This window comes from Sinocyclocheilus rhinocerous, unplaced genomic scaffold (genome assembly GCF_001515625.1).
Source record: "Sinocyclocheilus rhinocerous isolate Xijiao unplaced genomic scaffold, SAMN03320098_v1.1 scaffold24, whole genome shotgun sequence".
Classification (NCBI taxonomy): Eukaryota; Metazoa; Chordata; class Actinopteri; order Cypriniformes; family Cyprinidae; genus Sinocyclocheilus; species Sinocyclocheilus rhinocerous.
The window spans coordinates 1,295,031-1,315,800 of NW_015647124.1; the positions used below are offsets into that span (position 1 = coordinate 1,295,031).

The following is a 20,770-nucleotide window of genomic DNA, read 5'->3' on the forward strand; positions in this document are numbered from 1 at the left end:
TACATTTTAACGTGACTTTTCTAAAAAAAAAAAAAAAAAAAATGATGTAAGGATAAGTAAGTAAACCTAAGCTGAAAATATAATTTATTCTTATGTTTATCAAGATGTCACAACAAAAAGACATGTATATCATAAACTGAAGGTGGACGTTTTTACAATGATTCTAAAAGGCCTTTTTCTTGCTAAAAATATGAACTGTCAGTCAGATAACAGAAGGCATGTGGTAGATTGAGGAACAACAGGTTTTTCAGCAAAATTTTCATCATTTTGATCATATAGAATCTTTAGAAATTCACATCAAATATGATACTGTGAATGATGAGTTAATGCATTATACAGTGTAATTATCTATAATAATTAATATAATGTTTTTATATATATATTTGTGTGTGTGTGTGTGATTTAACCAGGTAACGCTTTTTCAGTTATTAGATGACATGTTTATTTCATGGGTCTAGTTGTTGTCCTAAAGTCAGAAAAACTCAGTAGTCAGTGTGAGAACTGACCTTCACATGATGTGACGTTGGGTGCTGAAGCGGCATCATGGCATCTGACTCAGTATATTTAAAGTGAAAGTGACGTGACATGTGGCCAAGTATGGTGACCCGTACTCAGAATTAGTGCTCTGCATTTACCCATCCAAAGTGCACACACACAGCAGTGAACACACACCGTGAACACACACCCGGAGCCATTTTTGCTGCGGTGCCCGGGGATATTGAAGGTGGGAGAGAGTGCTGTACTCCCCCCACCTACAATCCCTGTCGGTACGAGACTCGAACCCGCAACCTTTGGGTTACGAGTCCGACTCTAACCATTAGGCCACGACTTCCCACACATATCACCCATAAAGATGACAAAGTACTTTCCCTCTTAGCTGTGGTCGGCTGCTCACCTTCCATTCACTTTTCCTCCAGTACTTGTTGAGTATATCACCTGCCACGAAATCACTGTGTTGACATTTGTGCTGTAATACCAAAATATTGGTGGTGATTCTATGCATTTTGTGTTATCAGTGTCCTGTTATTGTAGTATGGTAATTTTACATACGCAAGAAGTGCTCACAATACAAAGTTTCAGACATCATTTAGAACAATATAAGCTAGAACAGGAAGGCTTTAAAGAAATGTGAAATAAGATAATGCTGCGTTGTGTTCTGTTTTAGGTCCATGGAGGGGGAGGGTATGACTCAGATTTCAGTGATGATGATGGTGGTGGTGGAGGGCAGTCCAAATATGGTGAGAATAGGTGAGAGTTTGTTTTATATCATTAACAAAACATACCATGGTTTTTGGTGTCATATTTTTGGGGACCATGGTAATACCATATTTTCAAATATGTAGTCCATGTAGTACCTTGCTACATTAAAGGAATAGTTCAAAATTAATTTGCTGAATGCTGAACATTTACTCACCCTCAGGCCATCCAAGATGTAGATGAGTTTGTTTCTTCATCAGATTTGGAGAAATGCAGCACTACATCACTTGCTCACCAATGGATCCTCTGCAGTGAATGGGTGCCGTCAGAATGAGAGTCCAAACAGCTGATAAAAACATCACAATAATCCACACCACTCCAGTCCATCAGTTGTCTTGTGAAGTGAAAAGCTGCATGTTTTTAAGTAAATCCATCATTAAGACATTTTTAACTTCATACAGTCCTCTATCCATAATATTGCTTTATCCGGTGGAAAAAGTCCTCTTGTCTGAATCAGGAGAGAAATATGCACAGATCAAACATCGTTTGCAAGCAAAAACAGTTCTAAACAAATGTGTTGTTAGATTTTGATATGAGAGGACAACAGGGGATGGACTTTTTCACGGGAGGCAGCGCTATTATGGATTATGGACTCAAATGTTAGCCAGAAGAGACAGTTTAAGTTAAAACACCTTAATGATGAATTTGTTTATTACAATCATGCAACTTTTTGCTTCACAAGATGTTAATAAATAGACTGGAGTGGTGTGGATTGCTTGTGGATTATCGTGATGTTTTTATCAGCTGTTTGGACTCTCATTCTGACGGCACCCATTCACTGCAGAGGATCCATTGGTGAAAGTGATGTAATGTTCAATATCTACAAATCTGTTTATATCTTGCCTGGCCTGAGGGTGAGTACATTTCCAGCAAATTTTCATTTGGGTGAACTATTCCTTTAAGTTTCAAGGGGTATTTAATGAGGAAAAGGAAGGATTTTTGAATATCTGTAAAATTAATTTTAATGCAAAATAACAGCATACCATTAGAAAGAATGCAATTAGCACTAATTGTTGGTGCTTTCACTTTAAGTGCTGGTCGTCTTGTGTGTGTTTGGTTTTAGGGAAGGTAAAGACGAGCTGTTAGAGAAGCCATTCCAGAAAGGAAAACACACCAAGGTGGCCCATAAAAATGTTGCTGCCCATGAATGGGACAGGTACAGGTCACATCCATCAAAAATAGCAAAATAGTCCATAAAGTCCAGTATGTGTGTGTACTGAAATCAGTGTTGATTTTTTCCTGACAGAGAGGAAGCCAGAAACCGACGGCAACACCTGATATCAATGAACGCTGTATCCTGTCAATGGCTGTTTTCAATACATGTTGTGACGGTGGCAGTTTTTAAATGGCTTTCTATTTCTTTACAGTTCATTTTGCATTCTATGTTTCCAACTCTAGAGACTGAATGAGACTATTTAAGTACTGAATAACACTAATTGTGACCCTGGAGAACAAAACCAGTCTTAAGTCGTGGGGTATATTTTTAGTAATAGCCAAAAAAACATTGTATGGGTCAAAATTATAGATTTTTCTTTTATGCCAAAAAATCATTAGGATATTAAGTAAAGATCATGTTCCATGAAGATATTTAGTAAATTTCCTATCGTAAATATATCAAAACTTAATTTTTGATTAGTAATATGCATTGCTAAGAACTTCATTTGGACAACTTTAAAGGCGATTTTCTCAATATTTAGATTTTTTTGCACCCTCAGATTCCAGATTTTCAAATAGTTGTATCTCAGCCAAATATTGTCCTATCCTAACAAACCATACATCAATGGAAAGTTTATTTATTTAAAAAAAATTGACCCTTATGACTGGTTTTGTGGTCCAGGGTCACAATTTGTATTGAGTTTAAAATACATAGAGTGTTGAAAGTGCATTTTTAGTGAAGTTTGCCCAGTAGTATTAATAATCTTTTCCTCATCATTTCGTTTGAGTGGTAAAACATCCTTAACAGCATTTTGTAAGTTTGAGCGTCATAAGAAGTTTGTCAGCGATTACATTCTGTACTATGGAGGAAAGATTGAGGACTTCAGGCGATCCATGTGAGCAGTTTACTTTGTCTGGCTTCTGTAGAAATACTATCAATCACTATATTTGTGTGCAAATTAAACACATGATGTGTTCAGGTAACTGGTGCAGAATTTACACACTTCAGCTTTAATTCCATTTCAGGTTAGCTGCTTTGATAGATGCTGATTGGAGCTGTGTGTTTCCATCTGCAGGTCTAAAGATAAGACCGATCTGGATGTGGTGAGAGAGAACCACCGTTTCCTGTGGAGAGAGGAGGATGAGGAGGATATGACATGGTAATGTCTGCTTTTCTCTGTTTGGGGTTCATTTTAATCTTGAATATTGTTCTTGACCTCTGCACAGTCACCTTAAGATAAAGCTTCTGAAATGTTTAGGGAGAAAGAGCTCGCAAAGAAATACTACGATAAGCTCTTCAAGGAGTACTGTATCGCTGACCTCAGCAGATACAAAGAAAATAAGGTTTGTCTTGTCTTTTTAACCTCGTAACGCCTGACATATGAAATGATACGATTCGAAATGGAACAGTTTATTGAACCTTTAGACAAAACCTTTTGCATAATATTTGTTTTGTTTTGTATTGTATTTGAAACATCACGCTTTGCCTATATGTGACCCTGGAACACAAAACCAGTCTTAAGTCGCTGGTGCACCCTTAGATTCCAAATTTTTAAATAGTTGTATCTCGGCCAAATATTGTCCAATCCTAACAAACCATACATCAATGGAAAGCTTATTTATTCATTTCGAAAAATGGACCCTTATGACTAGTTTTGTGGTCCAGGGTCACATATAGTATAGTATAGTTTTGATCATGTTGATCATTTAGAAGCCTTAGAAATTCACACATCAAATATGATACAGGCTCTATAGGATTACATGTTTCTTATGCTAAATTCTTTTCTCAACTTGTTATTTTTTTAGTATCTTAAATGCTCTATCATTTCAGATTTACTGAATTAGAACTTTTCTGTTAGTTTGGATTTAGGTGGCGCGTTGAAAATGAAGTAATATCTGGAAAAGGTAATTCAAGAACATTTCTATTCTTCTATACTTGTATATAAAAAATAATATGGTCACACTTTAGTTTGGGGACCAATTCTCACTATTAACTAACTATTAACTGTGACTTTTGCCTCAATAAACACCTAATTTGCTGCTTATTAATAGCATGGTAGTTGTTCAGTTTAGGTATGGCGTCAGATTAAGGGATTTAAAATATGGTCATGCAGAATAAGGCGTGTTAGGGTTAGGGTTAGTTTCCCTAACCCTAACCCTAACCTAACCCTAACCCTAACCCTATGTGCTTTATAAGTACCAATAAACAGCCAATATGCTAGTAATATGCATGCTAATATGCAACTAGTTAATAGTGAAAACTGGTGCCTAAACTGAAGTGTTGCCAACAACATTAATATGTTCACATACATCAAGTATTCTGATTTTCTGATTTTCAAGCATCAAGTATTCTGATTTGGTATTCTGCAATACCAAAACAATAACGTCCTCAGTCACTAGGTGGTGATAAAGTTTTACCATGTGTAAAGTAACACTGTCATCTGACCAAACCAGAGATGGACTGGGACTGAAAGAACAGCTCTACCGGCCCATCTCAGCCAGATATAGTTTGCATTGCAAAAACAGCAGTTTATTTGCATAATACATATTCAACATATAAGTGAACTGATCAGTTAGTTAAAGCTGCAGTCCATAACTTTTGGCGCTCTAGCGGTTAACAAACAGAACTGCGTGCGTCTTGCGGAAGAACATTGTAGCCGGAGCTACTTCTCTCTGTTTATGTCTATGGCGAATCACGCAGGTACTCCGCAGCGGTACCTACCCGAACCAGTCTAAAATAGTCCGAATATAAACACTTATTATAGGTGTACCGTAGTGATTCAGGACAAGCCAAAAACACGGTTTGGAAAATGGATTCATGGTGTACTCGCTTATTATATACATTTTGTAAATTTTGAACACAAAAAAGTTATGGACTGCAGCTTTAAGAATCCAGTGTTCACAGCTGAATGCACTTGTTTTCCCATTGAAATAGGCACATTTGATTACACTTTCATTTCATTTAAACATATTTTCTTCAAAATGTACGAAAGTATGAAGTTTGTTTTGTTTAGTCTTAACGAACTAATTAATTGCAGATTATTATTGTTTGGCATATAGATTATAATATGACAGTGACCCAGTTGTAAGGTGGTGAGTTTGCCTGTGTCATAACAAAAATCTATGATTTTGAATGCTGTTGTCTCTGGGTCGTGGTTCACGGTTAAGCTATCTTGGTAAGCAAACGAGGGTGAAGTATGTGTAACAATCAGCGGAATTACACAAACAAGTCAATGAAGAGGCCTTTAAATGCTTGATGAAATGATCGTACACTGTCTCACTTATCACGAGTTACAGCCCATCTGCTGTCAGGCATCTCTCACACCCTGAGCCGCAGATGAACCACCGCAAGCTGGTGGCGTGATGCAACATGACACACACACACACACACACACACTTACACAAACTCCTATTCTGGACCAGTGTTATTTTAGAATTACTGTATTTATATACTATTATAGTTTTAATTAATTAGCATTTATTTTTTAATTTTAGTGTAATTGTTTGTCATTTATATTGTCCCATACATTAGTATGTGTCCTGTTTACTTTTTTATTTATTACTTTTTTTTTTTTTTTTTTCAGAGCAAATGCATTTTGCAATGTCATGCATTTTTCTATTTGAAGATTATTTGAAAAAGACATGTTTTAAAATAAGGTAAAACAGCTCAAATATTTATTTCTTAAAGTATTTTCTATTTTAATTTGTTACCTTAGCAACTTTTATTTAAGAATCAGGGTTTCCACGGTATTGGAAAACCTAAATATATGAGGAAATGTCTAATATGTGTGTAATATATATATAAAATATATGTGTAATTTGTAAATCTGTTCCATTGAAATTAATGAAATAATAAATTTTTCTAATTTTTAGAAATTTAATTTCTATTTTCTAAAATATTTGATCAAACGAGGAAATGGTATTTGCGAATAAAAAAAAATAATATAATAATAACAAACATAAAAATCACGTCTTCACAAAACTACTGGGAAATTCAGTTTCTGAAACTTCTGGAATGTTTTTTTTTTACATTTATTTTATTTAGTTGTTTTTTTTAATATACTGTAACTCCTAGTTTCTGTAAGTTAAAAAAAAAAGCAGCTTTGTCGGCAGGAGTACTAGAAATATGTGGGGCCTTGGAGTCAAAAATATTGAGAACCACTGCACTTTAAGTATCACTATTACTATTGTACATACTTTAACATTAAACTTGGCAATGTAACCGGAGCACCATTAGGTCTACAGCTTAATGAGGAGAGTTTGATGAAGATTCCATCCTTGCACATAAGTGGCATGTTTTGCATTAGTAAACACCACTCACAGTTTCTCAAGCAAATGTGAAAATCATATATGTTTTGTTACCAGCACTTTCTGTTTCTACTGCTGAGGGACATTTTAACAGGTCCCTTTAGGAGTTTGTCATGAGGAGTTCCCATCTGCTGGTCATTTTTCACAGTTTAGTATAATGAGGGCATCCCTGAGACTCCTAATGAGGGTTAACCCTGATGCGTTTTGACGCTGTTTGTCAGCTTCACTGGCTTTAACAGCTTCAGTGCTGCTCACGCAAGCTTCATTGGAGAGGTTGGAGTGGCATGTACGTCATCAGAGAGACGGGGTAATTGAGCGTCTCGTTATCCGCATGTGCTTTTTTTTTCAGTCCAAACCTTTTTTCTCAGAATTGCACTTTTAAATCTTGCATTTGCTATCGTTATAAACTCGTAATTATTAGTTTGCATGTCGCAATTTTTTTTTTGTAATACTATAAAAAAAAAAAAACAATATTAAAAAAAATACTATAAAAAAAGATAATTGTGACTTTTTATCTCCCAATTCTGAATTTTCTCAGAACTGTGAGTTTATATTTTCGAACTTTTTGTATCTCACAATGACTTTTGTTTGTTTGTTTTTCTGCCATGGAATAAAAAATAAAAAAGGTAATTGGGACTTCTCATTTTGCTGTTTGGATGACAGCTTGAAATTTGGAATTGAGAGTTTACATCTTGCAATTCTGATTTTTTTCCCTCACAATTGCATGGAATAAAAAGGTAACTGCGACTTTTTATCTCGCAATTCAAACCTTTTTTCTCAGAACTGTGAGTTTATATCTTCCAATTCTGAGTTAATATCTCGCAGTTGAGATTCTGTTGTTTTTATTCCACCATGGTATTAAAAAAAGGCAATTGCAACTTTTTATCTTGCAATTTGAACTTTTTTTTTTCAGAATTCTGAGTTTACGTTACATTTTTTCCATCACAAAATAAAAATAAAAAAAGGTATTTGTGACTTTTTAACTCGCAACTCTGACGTTTCTCTGAATTGTGAGTTTTTTTCTCACTATTCTGACTTTATATTTCACAATTGAGTTTGTCTCACAACTTTTTTTCCTTAATATTGTGAGAAAATAAGTCAGAATTGTGAGATCTAAACCCAGAATTGTGAGGAAAAAAGTCTGAATCGTAAGATAAAAAGTTACAATTACCTTTATTTTGTTTTTTGTTTTTTTTCTCCATAGCAGAAATATGCATCCATACTTTTAGCAGTTCACTTTCAGCAGAAGTGTGCATGGGCTCAGGGCGATCAGGTACAGGCCAAAGCCGATCCAGACGGCACACTGTCAGAGGTGTGGGAAGCCTGGCAGAAAAACTCCCTGATGACGCACTTTTCCCTTGGCTCCAATCTGGAGCATCCCCTTGTAAGCCTGCTGGAGCTAATGTCAGCCCGCTGATATCTGAGGTGAAATGTTGGCCAGGCTAAGGTCATGCGAGGAGAGTGGCTTTCGCTGTTTGTCTATCTCTTTAACCATTTCTTGTCAGTAACGGCAGCGATATCATGTGCAGCAGTTACAGCCTGTTCTCCATTTAGCTTCCCACTGGCTATATATTGTACATGTATTTTCATCAGACTGAATCAGTTTAATCTAGGGGCTGGATTCACAAAACATTCATAAGAACAAAATCCTTCATTTTCTAACATCAGAATAAAGTTGAGAATATTTTGTATTCCCAAACTACCCGAATATTCGGTTATACTATTCACTATTAACTAGTTGCCTATTGGAATGCATATTACTAGCATATTGGCTGTTTATTAGTACTTTAATGCCTTATTCTGCATGACCATATTCTAGATCTTTTAACCCTACCCAATACCTAAACATAACTACTACAACAGCTACCTTAATTTCTATCAATTAACAAATAATTAGGAGTTTATTGAGGGTAAACACTTAGTTAACAGTGATTATGTGTTCCTTAATCTGAAGTGTTACCAAATATTCTTGTGTATTTTGTTGATCCTGACAACAGTGCTGTGCAAACATAATCCTATCCCTATCTAAACATAACCCTAACCATAACTTACCCCTAAAACCAGAGGGTAAATAAGAATGGTGTGGAAGCCATTAACCCTGATTCAGTGAGCCAAAACTTGACATAATAGTAAACAATCCATCATCTGATTGGTTAATTGGAATTGGATTGACAGGTGAGTAGGCGGTCCTTAATTGTTGTTTGTGACACATCAAGACACATTATACACTATCAATATGAAATGAATGTGTTTCAGAACACCTCCAAATGTGGTTTCATATTTCAGATTACTGGACGCGTTTAATCATAAGCAATAGGATCACCGGAGACCACCTTGAGATGTTAATAATAGGTCTAAATGTGGCCTAATATACATTAATTGGGACTGAATGTTATACAGATATGCAGTATTCTGTAAATGATAAGTGTTTGAATTCTGCAGAGTTAATGGTGCTGCTTCTCTTTGGGCCTGGCCATCATATCTGTCGTGTATGTTCACTGTATTTCACATGTGGATATCCTGAATTACACAGGCCAGTTCCATTGTGGAAACAAGCGCTGTGAGAATAAGGAGGGTCTGAAGAGCTGGGAGGTGAATTTTGCCTATGTGGAGCAGGGGGAGAAGAGGAACGCCCTGGTGAAGCTGCGTAAGTGCCAGAGCCGCACCCACCACGTGGCCGACAGATCAAATCAAATGAATTTGTTTCAGCCTTTTCAAATATTTATATATTGTCATGATATTTTCAAGGTCTGTGTCCAGAGTGTTCCTTCAAACTAAACTATCATCACAAGTAAGATCATTCAGCCATTACAAACACAATTACATGTTCAGATATTCTTAGTCCTGGAGACCTTGACTCTTAAACTGTGCTATCTGTTCCAGGAGAAAGGAAGTAACGGTAAAGAAGAGACCGCAGTCGAAAGAGAATCTGGACAAGTCAGTCTCAAAGAAATCCAGAAAGCAGAAGCGCAAAGACAAACGCAAACACAAAAAGAGGCGCAAAGGCAAGCACGTTTTCAATGCAAATCAAGATCCCAAACATTTCCAAGATGTGGAATTGTTGGAAAAGCATTTCATTGTATGTCTATGCTAAACTTTGACTTGTTTTTGTGGTGGTGTTTTGTACTCTAGTTAAAGAACTTTAGAGAGCATGTCAATGACTTTTACACAGAAAGGTTGTTGATTAAGCCCATTTGTAAAATACTAATCATTTGGGAATTAAATGGAAATGAAAACTTGGTTTAAATTAATGGTTTATGTTGCCCAAACATGCTTGTTAAATAAACCACATTTTTTTCTGTACAGAATACTCATCTTCAAATTCGGAAGAGTCCCAGGGTTCAGATAAAGGTATACATACCCCTTTTTTCACCAAAAATGACTAATGGCCGTCATCTAGCACCCTCAGGCAGAGAATGTACTCCGTATGTTCAGACCACTCCACGTGGCCGACAGATCAAATCAAATGAATTTGTTTCAGCCTTTTCAAATATTTATATATTGTCATGATATTTTCAAGGTCTGTGTCCAGAGTGTTCCTTCAAACTAAACTATCATCACAAGTAAGATCATTCAGCCATTACAAGCACAATTACATGTTCAGATATTCTTAGACCTGGAGACCTTGACTCTTAAACTGTGCTATCTGTTCCAGGAGAAAGGAAGTAACGGTAAAGAAGAGACAGCAGTCGAAAGAGAATCTGGACAAGTCAGTCTCAAAGAAATCCAGAAAGCAGAAGCGCAAAGACAAACGCAAACACAAAAAGAGGCGCAAAGGCAAGCACGTTTTCAATGCAAATCAAGATCCCAAACATTTCCAAGACGTGGAATTGTTGGAAAAGCATTTCATTGTATGTCTATGCTAAACTTTGACTTGTTTTTGTGGTGGTGTTTTGTACTCTAGTTAAAGAACTTTAGAGAGCATGTCAATGACTTTTACACAGAAAGGTTGTTGATTAAGCCCATTTGTAAAATACTAATCATTTGGGAATTAAATGGAAATGAAAACTTGGTTTAAATTAATGGTTTATGTTGCCCAAACATGCTTGTTAAATAAACCACATTTTTTTCTGTACAGAATACTCATCTTCAAATTCGGAAGAGTCCCAGGGTTCAGATAAAGGTATACATACCCCTTTTTTCACCAAAATCACTAATGGCCGTCATCTAGCACCCTCAGGCAGAGAATGTACTCCGTATGTTCAGACCACTGAAACAACTCCAGAAACTCCTGTATTCAGAGAAGCCCATGTTGAAGCAGATGTTGGATGAGGTCATTTAAATCCCTGACCTTAAAGGAACACTCCACTATTTTTGAAAATAGGCTCATTTTCCAACTCCCCTAGAGTTAAACAGTTGAGTTTTACCGTTTTCGAATCCATTCAGCCGATCTCCGGGTCTGGCGGTAGCACTTTTAGCTGTAGCTTAGCATAGATCATTGAATCTGATTAGACCGTTAGCATCTCGCTCAAAAAAGACCAAAGAGTTTCTATATTTTTCCTATTTAAAACTCATGTGGGCATGTAACTCACCCCACACGGAGTAGTTCTTTTACTACAATACCTTTATCAGGCTTACATCCTGCTAGTAGTGTGCTTAGATATATGTGAGTCTAATGTGGTGTATTTTCTAGATGCAGAGAGTGAAGAAGAAGAGGAAGAGGGTCCTTCAGAATCAGACCACTGGAGGGGTCCAGCGCCCACTGTGGAGGAGAAGTCACGGTGAGATCCGTTTATGCGTCATTATAATGTATTTTACTACAATGCAGAGTATATGTGTACACAAATGTGGGAAATGTGTCTCGAAAGCTCTTGAACACTGGAAATGTCTTTCTAAATCACAGTTAACTGACAAACCTGATGCGTCTGATTCTTTTTCAGGGAGGAAGAGTTTGATGAGTATTTTGAAGACATGTTTCTCTGAGTCGAGGAAAGAAAGATCCAAAAGAATCTCCTGCCTACTGTTTTCTTTTTATACCGGTTAGTTTTGTTTTTGAGAAGAATAGTTTGATTACAATTTGTTGATTATTATTTAAATTTTTTGTAATAATTTCTACTGGGTCTCATTCAAGCATAAAAATTTGCATATGAAGAATTGTATACATGTGTTTGTAAAACACATTTGGCCTTATTCATAATAAAACATTATCATAATTTGTGTATGTGTATATATATATATATATATATATATATATATGTGTGTATGTTTACAATTGATGTAATTGCATAGAAATGAATTAATTAACGTGTAAAGCGCATGTAAAATCATATATAATTTTAATATATACATTGTGTTCAATGCAATAACTGACATAATAGTTTTACGACTGACTTGCGCAAATATTTGTTCTGTTCAGATTTTATATGAATGAGGCCTGCTGTGTTTATCAGTATATTTAAGTGCTTTTTTATTGAAGTGTTTACTTTTAAAGTTTGGTGAGCTCAGATATTTACCATGAAGAGATATTTGGGTTTCTGTAAGTACAGCAGTCCATAACAATATTTTAGGAGCCCATAGCAACTTAACTGAGTTTAAAGTCAGACACTATCAATGTTTGTATCATCTGACCCAGAATGACAGATGTACTGTTGTCCCTTTTGCCTTGAAATCACAAATGCATTATCACAGGCTTTTTTGAACTGGACAGACTTTCTGTTTTATACCCCTCCCGTCAGGCTCTCAGGTCAAACTCACATGGTCATGGTAGACTGTCAAGCGTACCCGATGGTGGCTGCCAGCCAATCAATGTGAAGAATCAGTCAGGTGGGGTCAGAAAGCCTTTTGTTCACTCTGCTCTGTTATTCAGCATGTCTAATATGTGGAAGTTCCCCTGTGATTGCATTTATGATGCATTTCTGTGTTTCCACGAAACATAAAAGGACAGTTGGTGTGGTCTGGTGTTATAAACATTCAACATGAAGCATTTGGTTTTATATTGAAAGACCTACAGATAGAGAAGTGGTTTGTCTTGGCTGTCAGCCAATTACCTGAGCCTCTTTACCTGGGGATGATCCAGCTTTATTAGGTAATCCGCTGCATGATAGAAAAAGTCAGGAGAGGTCCCTGACATGCCCTCTACGCAACCCAACAAAACTGTGCGGTCACAGAGACCTCGAGCTAATAGCGGATATATTCAAAGACTACTTGAGAATCCGGAAAATTCAGATAATGTGTTTATTTGTTCACGTGATATCATTTACAATATATGTGCGGTAGTATTCAGTAAATAAGATGATTGGATATCAGTCCCATGCACGTTCAATCCAAATGACACATTAGATATTATTATACACAAGCCTAACAAAATGCGCAAACCATCAACCTGAGATGAGATTTACTCACTTTTGGCCTCTTCAGTCTGGGCTTTAGAGGGTTTGACATTATTTAGACTGCCATGGCCCCTGTTATTGGATTAAAGGCCTTAGCTGATTTTTCTAACAAGCGGATATTGCATAAGATTTTATTTTTTTCAATGCATTTACTACAGTTCTCCATAGGTTATTATATATACACTTGTTTTTGTTGGTGCCTGTTATTTTTCCTAAAGCAGAATGACCTATTTTTGATATCGGCGGTTCATTCACTAGTTCAGATGTTACCACTGTCATCAAATTCTCCAAAGATCAGAAAAAGAGACTTTGACCTTACGAATTGGGTTTGTGCTTTCTGCCAGAGGAGGTATCTAGAGGCTTCAGTAGTCTGCTTTAAATAAGCATGGTATTTAAAGATTAAAACGGAGTGAATCTCAGGAGCTGCTCTCCCATCAAACTCGCTTCAAATCTCCTTATAGGTTTACATGTTCAAGTACTGACCGTTCCCTCTTGCCTTGTAATGGCATAGTGTACTTTCTTTAAATATTCCCTGACTTTTTGTACGTCTTGCTCGTGTCTCCATAGAATACCACTTAAAAATTATTTAAACGTTTGGTATAAACAAATACCTCTATGTTATCAATTGATATTCTATGTAAAACACTCAATGTTACACTTTCAATAATACATAATGTTTGAAAACTATGTGTGATGCTTAGGTATCATTAAATGATTAAAAGAACAAACATCAAAGTTCTGGTCATAAATGTTCTCCACAACTCGCCATTTCACATTCTCAGCTTCATCTTTAAAGAACAAAAAAGTAGAAAAGATGTCTTGTATTGTACCCATCCAAACACATCTTCAACAAGCAGATGCAAATGCAAGAAGCAGTTAATGCTGCCTGTGTCATCTTTCCTTTTAACTCATAGTCATTGTGCAAGACTTGTAGCATGAGATCTTTGTACATTTTACAAAGCACTTGCTAATAGCATTCAGCGTCTAAAAGCTCTTATTCAAATGAGTTGGTCCTTTAATCCTAAATAAAGCAACTGATATTTATTAAAATGTGTTTTCAGTAGTTTAAAGGCGAAGTGTGTAATTTTATGTGAAGTTAAAATGCTTTCAGCCCAGTTGTAGAGACAGCTATAAGAAAGCCATTTGTAAGTTGATTTTACAAAAAAAGTGTAATGCTGGGTCTGTTCAAACATTAAGCAACCCGACAACAGCAACACCAATGGTGTTTGTTTGGGGGTGGGGCTATCTGTTTGTTTGACCAATTACAAATGAGGGGTGTGTTGAGAAAACATGTTTGAAAACAGCCAGTATTTTTGCAATTCCCATTTGGTGTTAGACATTACACACTTCACCAGTGTGATTTAGTGAATTCATCAAAAGAATAAACATCAAATTAGATGCGTCTATGATCAGTTTACAGAGAAGCTAAACCACGTGATTCTGGAATCATTCGAGGAGTTTGATATTTTGAGAAATTAGCAACTGGTAAGAAAGTTATTCATGCATATTGCTCTAATTCTTAATGTTTTTGCTGTTTAAATGACATACAACAGTCTTGAAAACTGTTATGGACTCAAAAGCCATACTCCAAGTAAGCTCTGTGAACTACAGCACATTAAACATTTGTCGAGTCGTGTTTCGGCCACCACTGTGTGGCAAATGTAGTAGTTGCATATGCAGTACTTCCTCCGGCGTAGTTAGTTGTTAAACGATACAGTCAAGGTGAATTCAGTGATTAGGTACAAGCTTGAAATTGTCTACAATGGTGCACTAGGCTGGCACCCCATCAGAAAGAACATCTGACAGGTACAGTTCTTCCATTTCTGGTGAATGCCTACGTGTTCACTTGGAGAAGGTACATCCGAGGAAATGAGACTGAAAGCTGGTGAAAATGTAATGATCCTAGGAGCACATTTCACCTCCATCTACATACTGGCCCAGGCTTTTCTGTGGCTCTGAATTTTTGTCAGATGATGTTTAAAATATGGTGCAGGTTTTGGACTTTCCTCCCTCTCCACCTCCATCCTCACCAGCGGCTTCAGTGAAGAAGAAAAAAAATAGAAAAGAGAAAATCAAGTTACTGCAAGGTTATGTCATGTACATTCCCCAAGGCTATGAGGTCAGATTAGCACAGGGTGTCCCATAAACACTCTCAGAAAAAAGGTACAAAAATAGTCTCTGGAGCGGTACCCTTTCAAAAAGTGCAAATATATACCATTTGGGTACTATTATGCACCCTTTAGAGATAAATAAGGTACAAAGGTGTACCACCCCAGTGACTGCTTCTGTATCTTTTTTCTGAGAGTGTAGTGGGCATCCCTTGCCATTTTCTGATCTATTTCCCTCATCATTTCCTTTCCTTAATCTACTATCCCTGTCTATAAAAGTGCCAAAACGGACAAAAAAAAAGTCAGCTAATGGGTCCGACTTACATTTTTTAGCCTGCTCCTCTTCTAGTCGCTTTCGTTCATTCTCCAAAGCGTCTACTTTTGCTTGGTGAATATCAGCCAATTCCTTCCAGTGGACCCTATTGTTGTTCAGGCCATCAAACATGGGAGTGATCTCTTTGTGGAACCTTGAAAATTCCTGTACGAGAAAAGAGGCTTGTTACTGCACGCAATTCACAAGCCCACCAGTAACTGCTGATCCATCATTCCCTGTCAGAACATTTAAGCAAATGTTGTTTTTACATTCCAGGAGAGGCCATTATGGACAGATGCCCCATTTTCTGCTTGCACGCATGTCTGTGTTGTGTAAAAGAGAAATTTATTCCAGCTTGACAGCTGGATGGATTTACCTTGTACACAAACGAGCACACAAAGTCAATGAAACCACACTGCATCTTCGGAAGTTCATCTGACTTGTTCCTGTCCATCATGGGCTGAGAAAAGATTCAAAGGATACGTATTCTCATTCAGGCACTAGTTTTCTCACAATGCAACTTTTCAAAAAGCAAAACTTGGTGAAATCGATCTCTACAAACTCACAATGGGCTGTTGGTCTAGCACAGTCCTCTCCAGGTCTCCCTGCTCCCAGAATTCAGCTGCCACCATGAGAGCCACCTTTAGAAAAGAGTGTCTTTAGCTGATAATAAACAGTGGACTATCTTTTAACCCAATGCTGGATAATCCTGACTATGCATAACCAAAGTTGCACCTACTTTGCTCTGGACCTCCCATGGCTTGGTAATGGCGGACAAGTCACATCCTGTCATCATCATTGCCCTGTTTGGAAGCAAACACGTCTTCAAACGCTCAATTCAGTATGTTCTCAAGTAGCAGGGTTCTACTGAGAAGTGATGCTTACATAATGATTTCCTTCCTAATGGGATTGTTGGCCACATAGGCAATCGCGTCCTTATCATCAGCCATTGGTTCGGTGGCATCAACGATCTTCTGGAACATGGTCCTTTTTCTGGGTTGGGGAAGAAAATGGGACCATCATCAGTACAATATTTTCAAGAGTGGCTCTACTTTAGGTGAATACATGCTCTTGAGCACTTACTTGAAATACAAGGCCAGGTCAGTCGCAATGATACAGACATCATGCAAGTGCTGGACTGTCTCAAACTGGCGTTTCTGCAGACTTTGGAAAATGTTAACGTTCTGTAAAAGAGCCCAAAAAAAAAAAAGTTGACCTGGTTATCATATTAAACTCTGGAACACTTTGTGCTTTGCGACACAACAAACCTCTTCTGCCATCAGCGTCTTGCTGTAATCAAGATGGTGCCTTTCCAATATGGAGGAGCCATGGAGCTTGGCCAGTGGTGATGCGCTCCTACATTGGAAATGGATTGTGAGTAAAATGTCTTCTGTGCCTTTTCTGAAAATATTAGTAGTAAAAATATATATATACTAAATTACTTTGTCTTGTAGAGATTGTTGGTACCCCTGTGGTCAATATCGTGACAGAATGCAGCTGCTACCATCGCAAAGGCATCAAGGTCGGAGTAGTATTTTCTCAGCTTTCCAGTCTTTTGGGCAAGCAAACAATATTCAATATCACAACCTCTTTGGTGGTAAATAACATGATGTGTGGACTGAAAGACTCACTTGCAGAAGACAGAACATGGTCTGGCCCACGTTAAATCCGTGCCTCCAGTTATGGTAGGTGATATCTCTGTAACCTTTTCTGGAGTAATGCTGAAAATTCAGCTTTGCATCACAGAAATAAATTATATTTCATATTATTCATATATATTTTCAAACTTGAAACTTAAGAACGGTTATTAAATTAGTTAGACCTTTTAATCAGTCAAAATAAGGGCTGCAGCCATTAATTAAAATGATCTCTTTCGATAAGGCGTTTGGATTTGTTCTCGTCACTGAGACTAATTCTACCTAAATTTACACTTCTGTGTTATGTAATGAAGGTTAATAGATTTAACCCTGTCACTGACACTTAAGCTGACGTCGCACCAGTGTGCCATGATTAAACACCATGCTGATATTTATAGCATATGATTGTATGTATCTTTATATTTTATATATATATATATATATATATATATAAATACACACACACACTAAATACAATATGCTGGATGATGGCACCCCTTACCAAAAAGTAGTATACTTCAAGTTTATTTTATTAAGTATAATTAAGTAAAGTTCAAGTATATGTATCATGTTCCTTAGTGAAGTAGAGTTTGTTGTTTTTTTTAGCAGTATGAGCAAAACTTTGGTAATTTGGACATTTTCTCATAGATTTAATATATAAAACGTGGCAACAAAAATTACTGTGTTACATTTCATTCAGCAGTTTTACTGCAGGCTTATTTAGAAAACGTAAAGATGCTCACTTTCACGTTTTCTTTTCATAAATAAAGCTTCTTAATTATGAGTTATTATCAGGACAGTCATTTGTTACTGAATAATATCAAGATGCAGCAGGCTACCAGAAGCACAGAAAATAAGCTGCTTTTCTGCAGGGGGTCGACTGACCTCCATGACCACAGGACAGAAAAAGTTGAATCCTTTGTCAAACGAATAGTCGACTTTCAGGTACAGACCCACCTGATAAGCCTAAGAAGATGTTTTGCTTGCAACTTAACGAGTGTCTTTTTATAAATGAACGTGTGTAAAGCATATTAGAGTACTATAAAAAGCAAAAACACAGCTCTTTCTCTATGACCTAAAAAGGACTTTCACTTCTGTAACCTAGTTTGGTTGATTCAGTCATATTAATATTATAATAATATTTCTGACAAAACATGTTTGTTTAATGTGCATGATCTGCATAGACTGTCATCTATTAGGGATATAAAAACAGTTTGCCTTTTTAAAAATATGTTTCTGCAATTCTGCACACAATTTACACAGCAGATATTTTGCTATATGCTATTTCAAAAAAGGAGAAGGAATTACATGACATTAAAGTGATATAACTAGGGGTTTGTATGCAAAACAACGGTATTTGCATAATAATATGTTGATTATAAATAAGTTTTATTTACACTCTTTTTTTGCTCCAAGTTTTGTGGCATTTAAAAATTTGAATGTCTTACAACTCTATAAATTACTTGCAATATATATTGATTAACCCCCCTTAAGTTGAAATGTATTTGTTATAATTACATTTTTTTGAATTTGTTGCAACTTTTATATATTTTGCTATTAATTATTTGTAAATTATTTTGTTTTTCATTTATTTATTGATTAACCCCCTTAAGTTGACATTTATTTGTTATAATTACATTTTTATAATTTTTTTTAATTTGTTACAACTTTTATATATTTTGCTATTAATTATTTGTAAATGATTTTGTTTTTCATTTATATATTGATTAACCCCCTTAAGTTGAAATGTATTTGTTATAATTGTTATATTTTTTTAAAATTTGTTACAACTTTTATATATTTTGCTATTAATTATTTGTAAATTATTTTGTTTTTCATTTATATATTGATTAACCCCCTTAAGTTGAAATGTATTTGTTATAATTTAATTGTTATATTTTTGAAAAATTTGTTACAACTTTTATATATTTTGCTATTAATTATTTGTAAATTATTTTGTTTTTCATTTATATATTGATTAACCCCTTTAAGTTGACATTTATTTGTTATAATTTAATTTTTATAATTTTTTAAAATTTGTTACAACTTTTATATATTTTGCTATTAATTATTCGTAAATTATTTTGTTTTTCATTTATATATTGATTAACTCCCCTTAAGTCGAAATGTATTTGTTATAATTAAATTTTTATATATTTTTTAGAATTTGTTACAACTTTTATATATTTTGCTATTAATTATTTGTAAATTATTTTGTTTTTCATTTATATATTGATTAACCCCCTTAAGTAATAGAATGTCTAAAGTGGACTATCGAAATAAAGTGTTACCTTCATTTATATATTCAATGTAGTCTTTCAATGTATACTGCTTGAATTTAATGTGTTTGCATTTGACACATTTCAATTTTATAGAGCTTTAATAAAGGTAAAAAAAAAAAAAAGATTAACTAGGGGGAGCTATAAAAAACACCTTTACTTCTTTTACTCACCTGTTTGACATCCGGAACATTAGCTGTTTTTTTGCGTAACACGTAGCAAGCTCAGGGATGCCGTTTCTCGCTCGGGACAGGAAATAGCTGCAGCGGTCAGCGTTCAACAGCAAACATATCCTCTGCAGGACCTTGTGCATGGCCTTTTCCATAATAGGCTGCGAATGCATTTCTTTGATCATATCAAAGATGATGTTGGCCTCCTGGATTTGGCTGACATCCTTGAACGAGGCCGGATCTTTGATGTCAAGTTTCTCTGCAAAAGCGGCGGCGATGGCCTCGGATCGGACCTTCTTGTCGAAATACTCTTTGGCGAACTGAGGGTTATTCTCCAAGTACTTTTCCACGCTATCCTTGTCTGCCATTTTGAAGAGTGCTTCTCTGCTCGTCCTCTCACAGATTCATTACTTGTGGGGTGTCAGGATGAAAAGTGAAGCTTCTCAGTGATACCCTCCTTCAGATAGGTGCATCCTCCAGTGCAGAGATCAGTGCTGGTCTCCTCCGACAGGCTGCCAGAGAATAGTGGCACTGGCTTACAAGCTAATTAAAGTGACGTCATGACAATAAACCTCTAAGCTTTCTTAACCTGCAAATCTCCACCCTGATCATTTTATGTTAGACAATCCAGTCAGAGTCAAACGCCTCTTTTTTCTTCTGAGGAGAAAGTGTCGACATATGACATAATATTTATCACAGCGGTTTGTTGATTAGACTGATGGTGTTTCTGATCTAATACGCCAGTTCTTATGGGTTCACTGGGCCCGTGATGTGCACAGGGACAGTGTTTTGCATGGTTTAGACAGATAAGACTGAACATGAAATCAAGTTAGTGCTAAACAGTTTGTTGAAAAATGTTTCACCAGAATTCAACAGGTAAAATATATGATCATGCAAAAACTTTGCAAATGGTTATATTCAAACAGTAAATTCAAACTTCATTTAAAACATTTTATTCAAAGCATTTACTTTAGTTTGTTTTTGTTTGTTTTTCAAACAAACAAACAAAAACATCTCTGTTTTTTTTCAAAAATCATTTCTGTTTTTATTATACATATATATATATATATATATGTATAATAAAAACAGAAATGATAGGATTAGCTCTGGAGGATGCACCTATCTGAAGGAGGGTATCACTGAGAATATATATATATATATATATTTCTGTCATGACAACTCTCGGAGGGATTGGCATGGTAATGTACATGACA

The 20,770-nt window shown here is 35.9% G+C and overlaps 2 protein-coding genes across 2 annotated transcripts in view; one reads left to right on the forward strand and one right to left on the reverse strand.

The window, feature by feature from the left end:
• Positions 1-12,458, forward strand: part of fra10ac1 (FRA10A associated CGG repeat 1) — a 15,644-nt gene extending 3,186 nt beyond the window's left edge. Inside the window, exons 3-15 of the mRNA XM_016513311.1 lie at positions 2,321-2,413; positions 2,504-2,549; positions 3,232-3,308; positions 3,489-3,572; positions 3,672-3,756; positions 4,272-4,317; positions 9,254-9,367; positions 9,469-9,511; positions 10,376-10,497; positions 10,799-10,843; positions 11,354-11,441; positions 11,601-11,699; positions 12,396-12,458. Coding sequence (XP_016368797.1) covers positions 2,321-2,413; positions 2,504-2,549; positions 3,232-3,308; positions 3,489-3,572; positions 3,672-3,756; positions 4,272-4,317; positions 9,254-9,367; positions 9,469-9,511; positions 10,376-10,497; positions 10,799-10,843; positions 11,354-11,441; positions 11,601-11,643 — 886 coding nt within the window. The 3' untranslated portion in view covers positions 11,644-11,699; positions 12,396-12,458. The remainder of the gene's footprint in view (positions 1-2,320; positions 2,414-2,503; positions 2,550-3,231; positions 3,309-3,488; positions 3,573-3,671; positions 3,757-4,271; positions 4,318-9,253; positions 9,368-9,468; positions 9,512-10,375; positions 10,498-10,798; positions 10,844-11,353; positions 11,442-11,600; positions 11,700-12,395) is intronic.
• A 2,550-nt stretch (positions 12,459-15,008) lies between these two features.
• LOC107708882 (cone cGMP-specific 3',5'-cyclic phosphodiesterase subunit alpha'-like) lies at positions 15,009-20,074 on the reverse strand. Its single transcript, XM_016513247.1, has 12 exons — positions 19,595-20,074; positions 17,993-18,073; positions 17,102-17,209; positions 16,913-17,022; positions 16,739-16,826; positions 16,554-16,654; positions 16,356-16,463; positions 16,210-16,273; positions 16,037-16,111; positions 15,847-15,930; positions 15,482-15,635; positions 15,009-15,085 (listed from the first exon to the last, which is right to left on the reverse strand). The coding sequence occupies exons 1-12, from the start codon at positions 19,922-19,924 to the stop codon at positions 15,027-15,029; spliced, it is 1,362 nt and encodes a 453-aa protein (XP_016368733.1). The 5' UTR covers positions 19,925-20,074; the 3' UTR covers positions 15,009-15,026.
• Between the last annotated feature and the right edge of the window lie 696 nt (positions 20,075-20,770).

What these genes read in the sequence shown, in the direction of transcription:
- LOC107708882 (XM_016513247.1), bottom strand. Translation starts at nt 19,924, where the DNA reads ATGGCAGACAAGGATAGCGTGGAAAAGTACTTGGAGAATAACCCTCAG. An exon ending in GACCTGGCCTTGTATTTCAA is followed by an intron (nt 16,464 to 16,553) that starts GTAAGTGCTCAA and finishes TCCCCAACCCAG; the next exon opens with AAAAAGGACCATGTTCCAGA. An exon ending in TGCTAGACCAACAGCCCATT is followed by an intron (nt 15,931 to 16,036) that starts GTGAGTTTGTAG and finishes ATCTTTTCTCAG; the next exon opens with CCCATGATGGACAGGAACAA.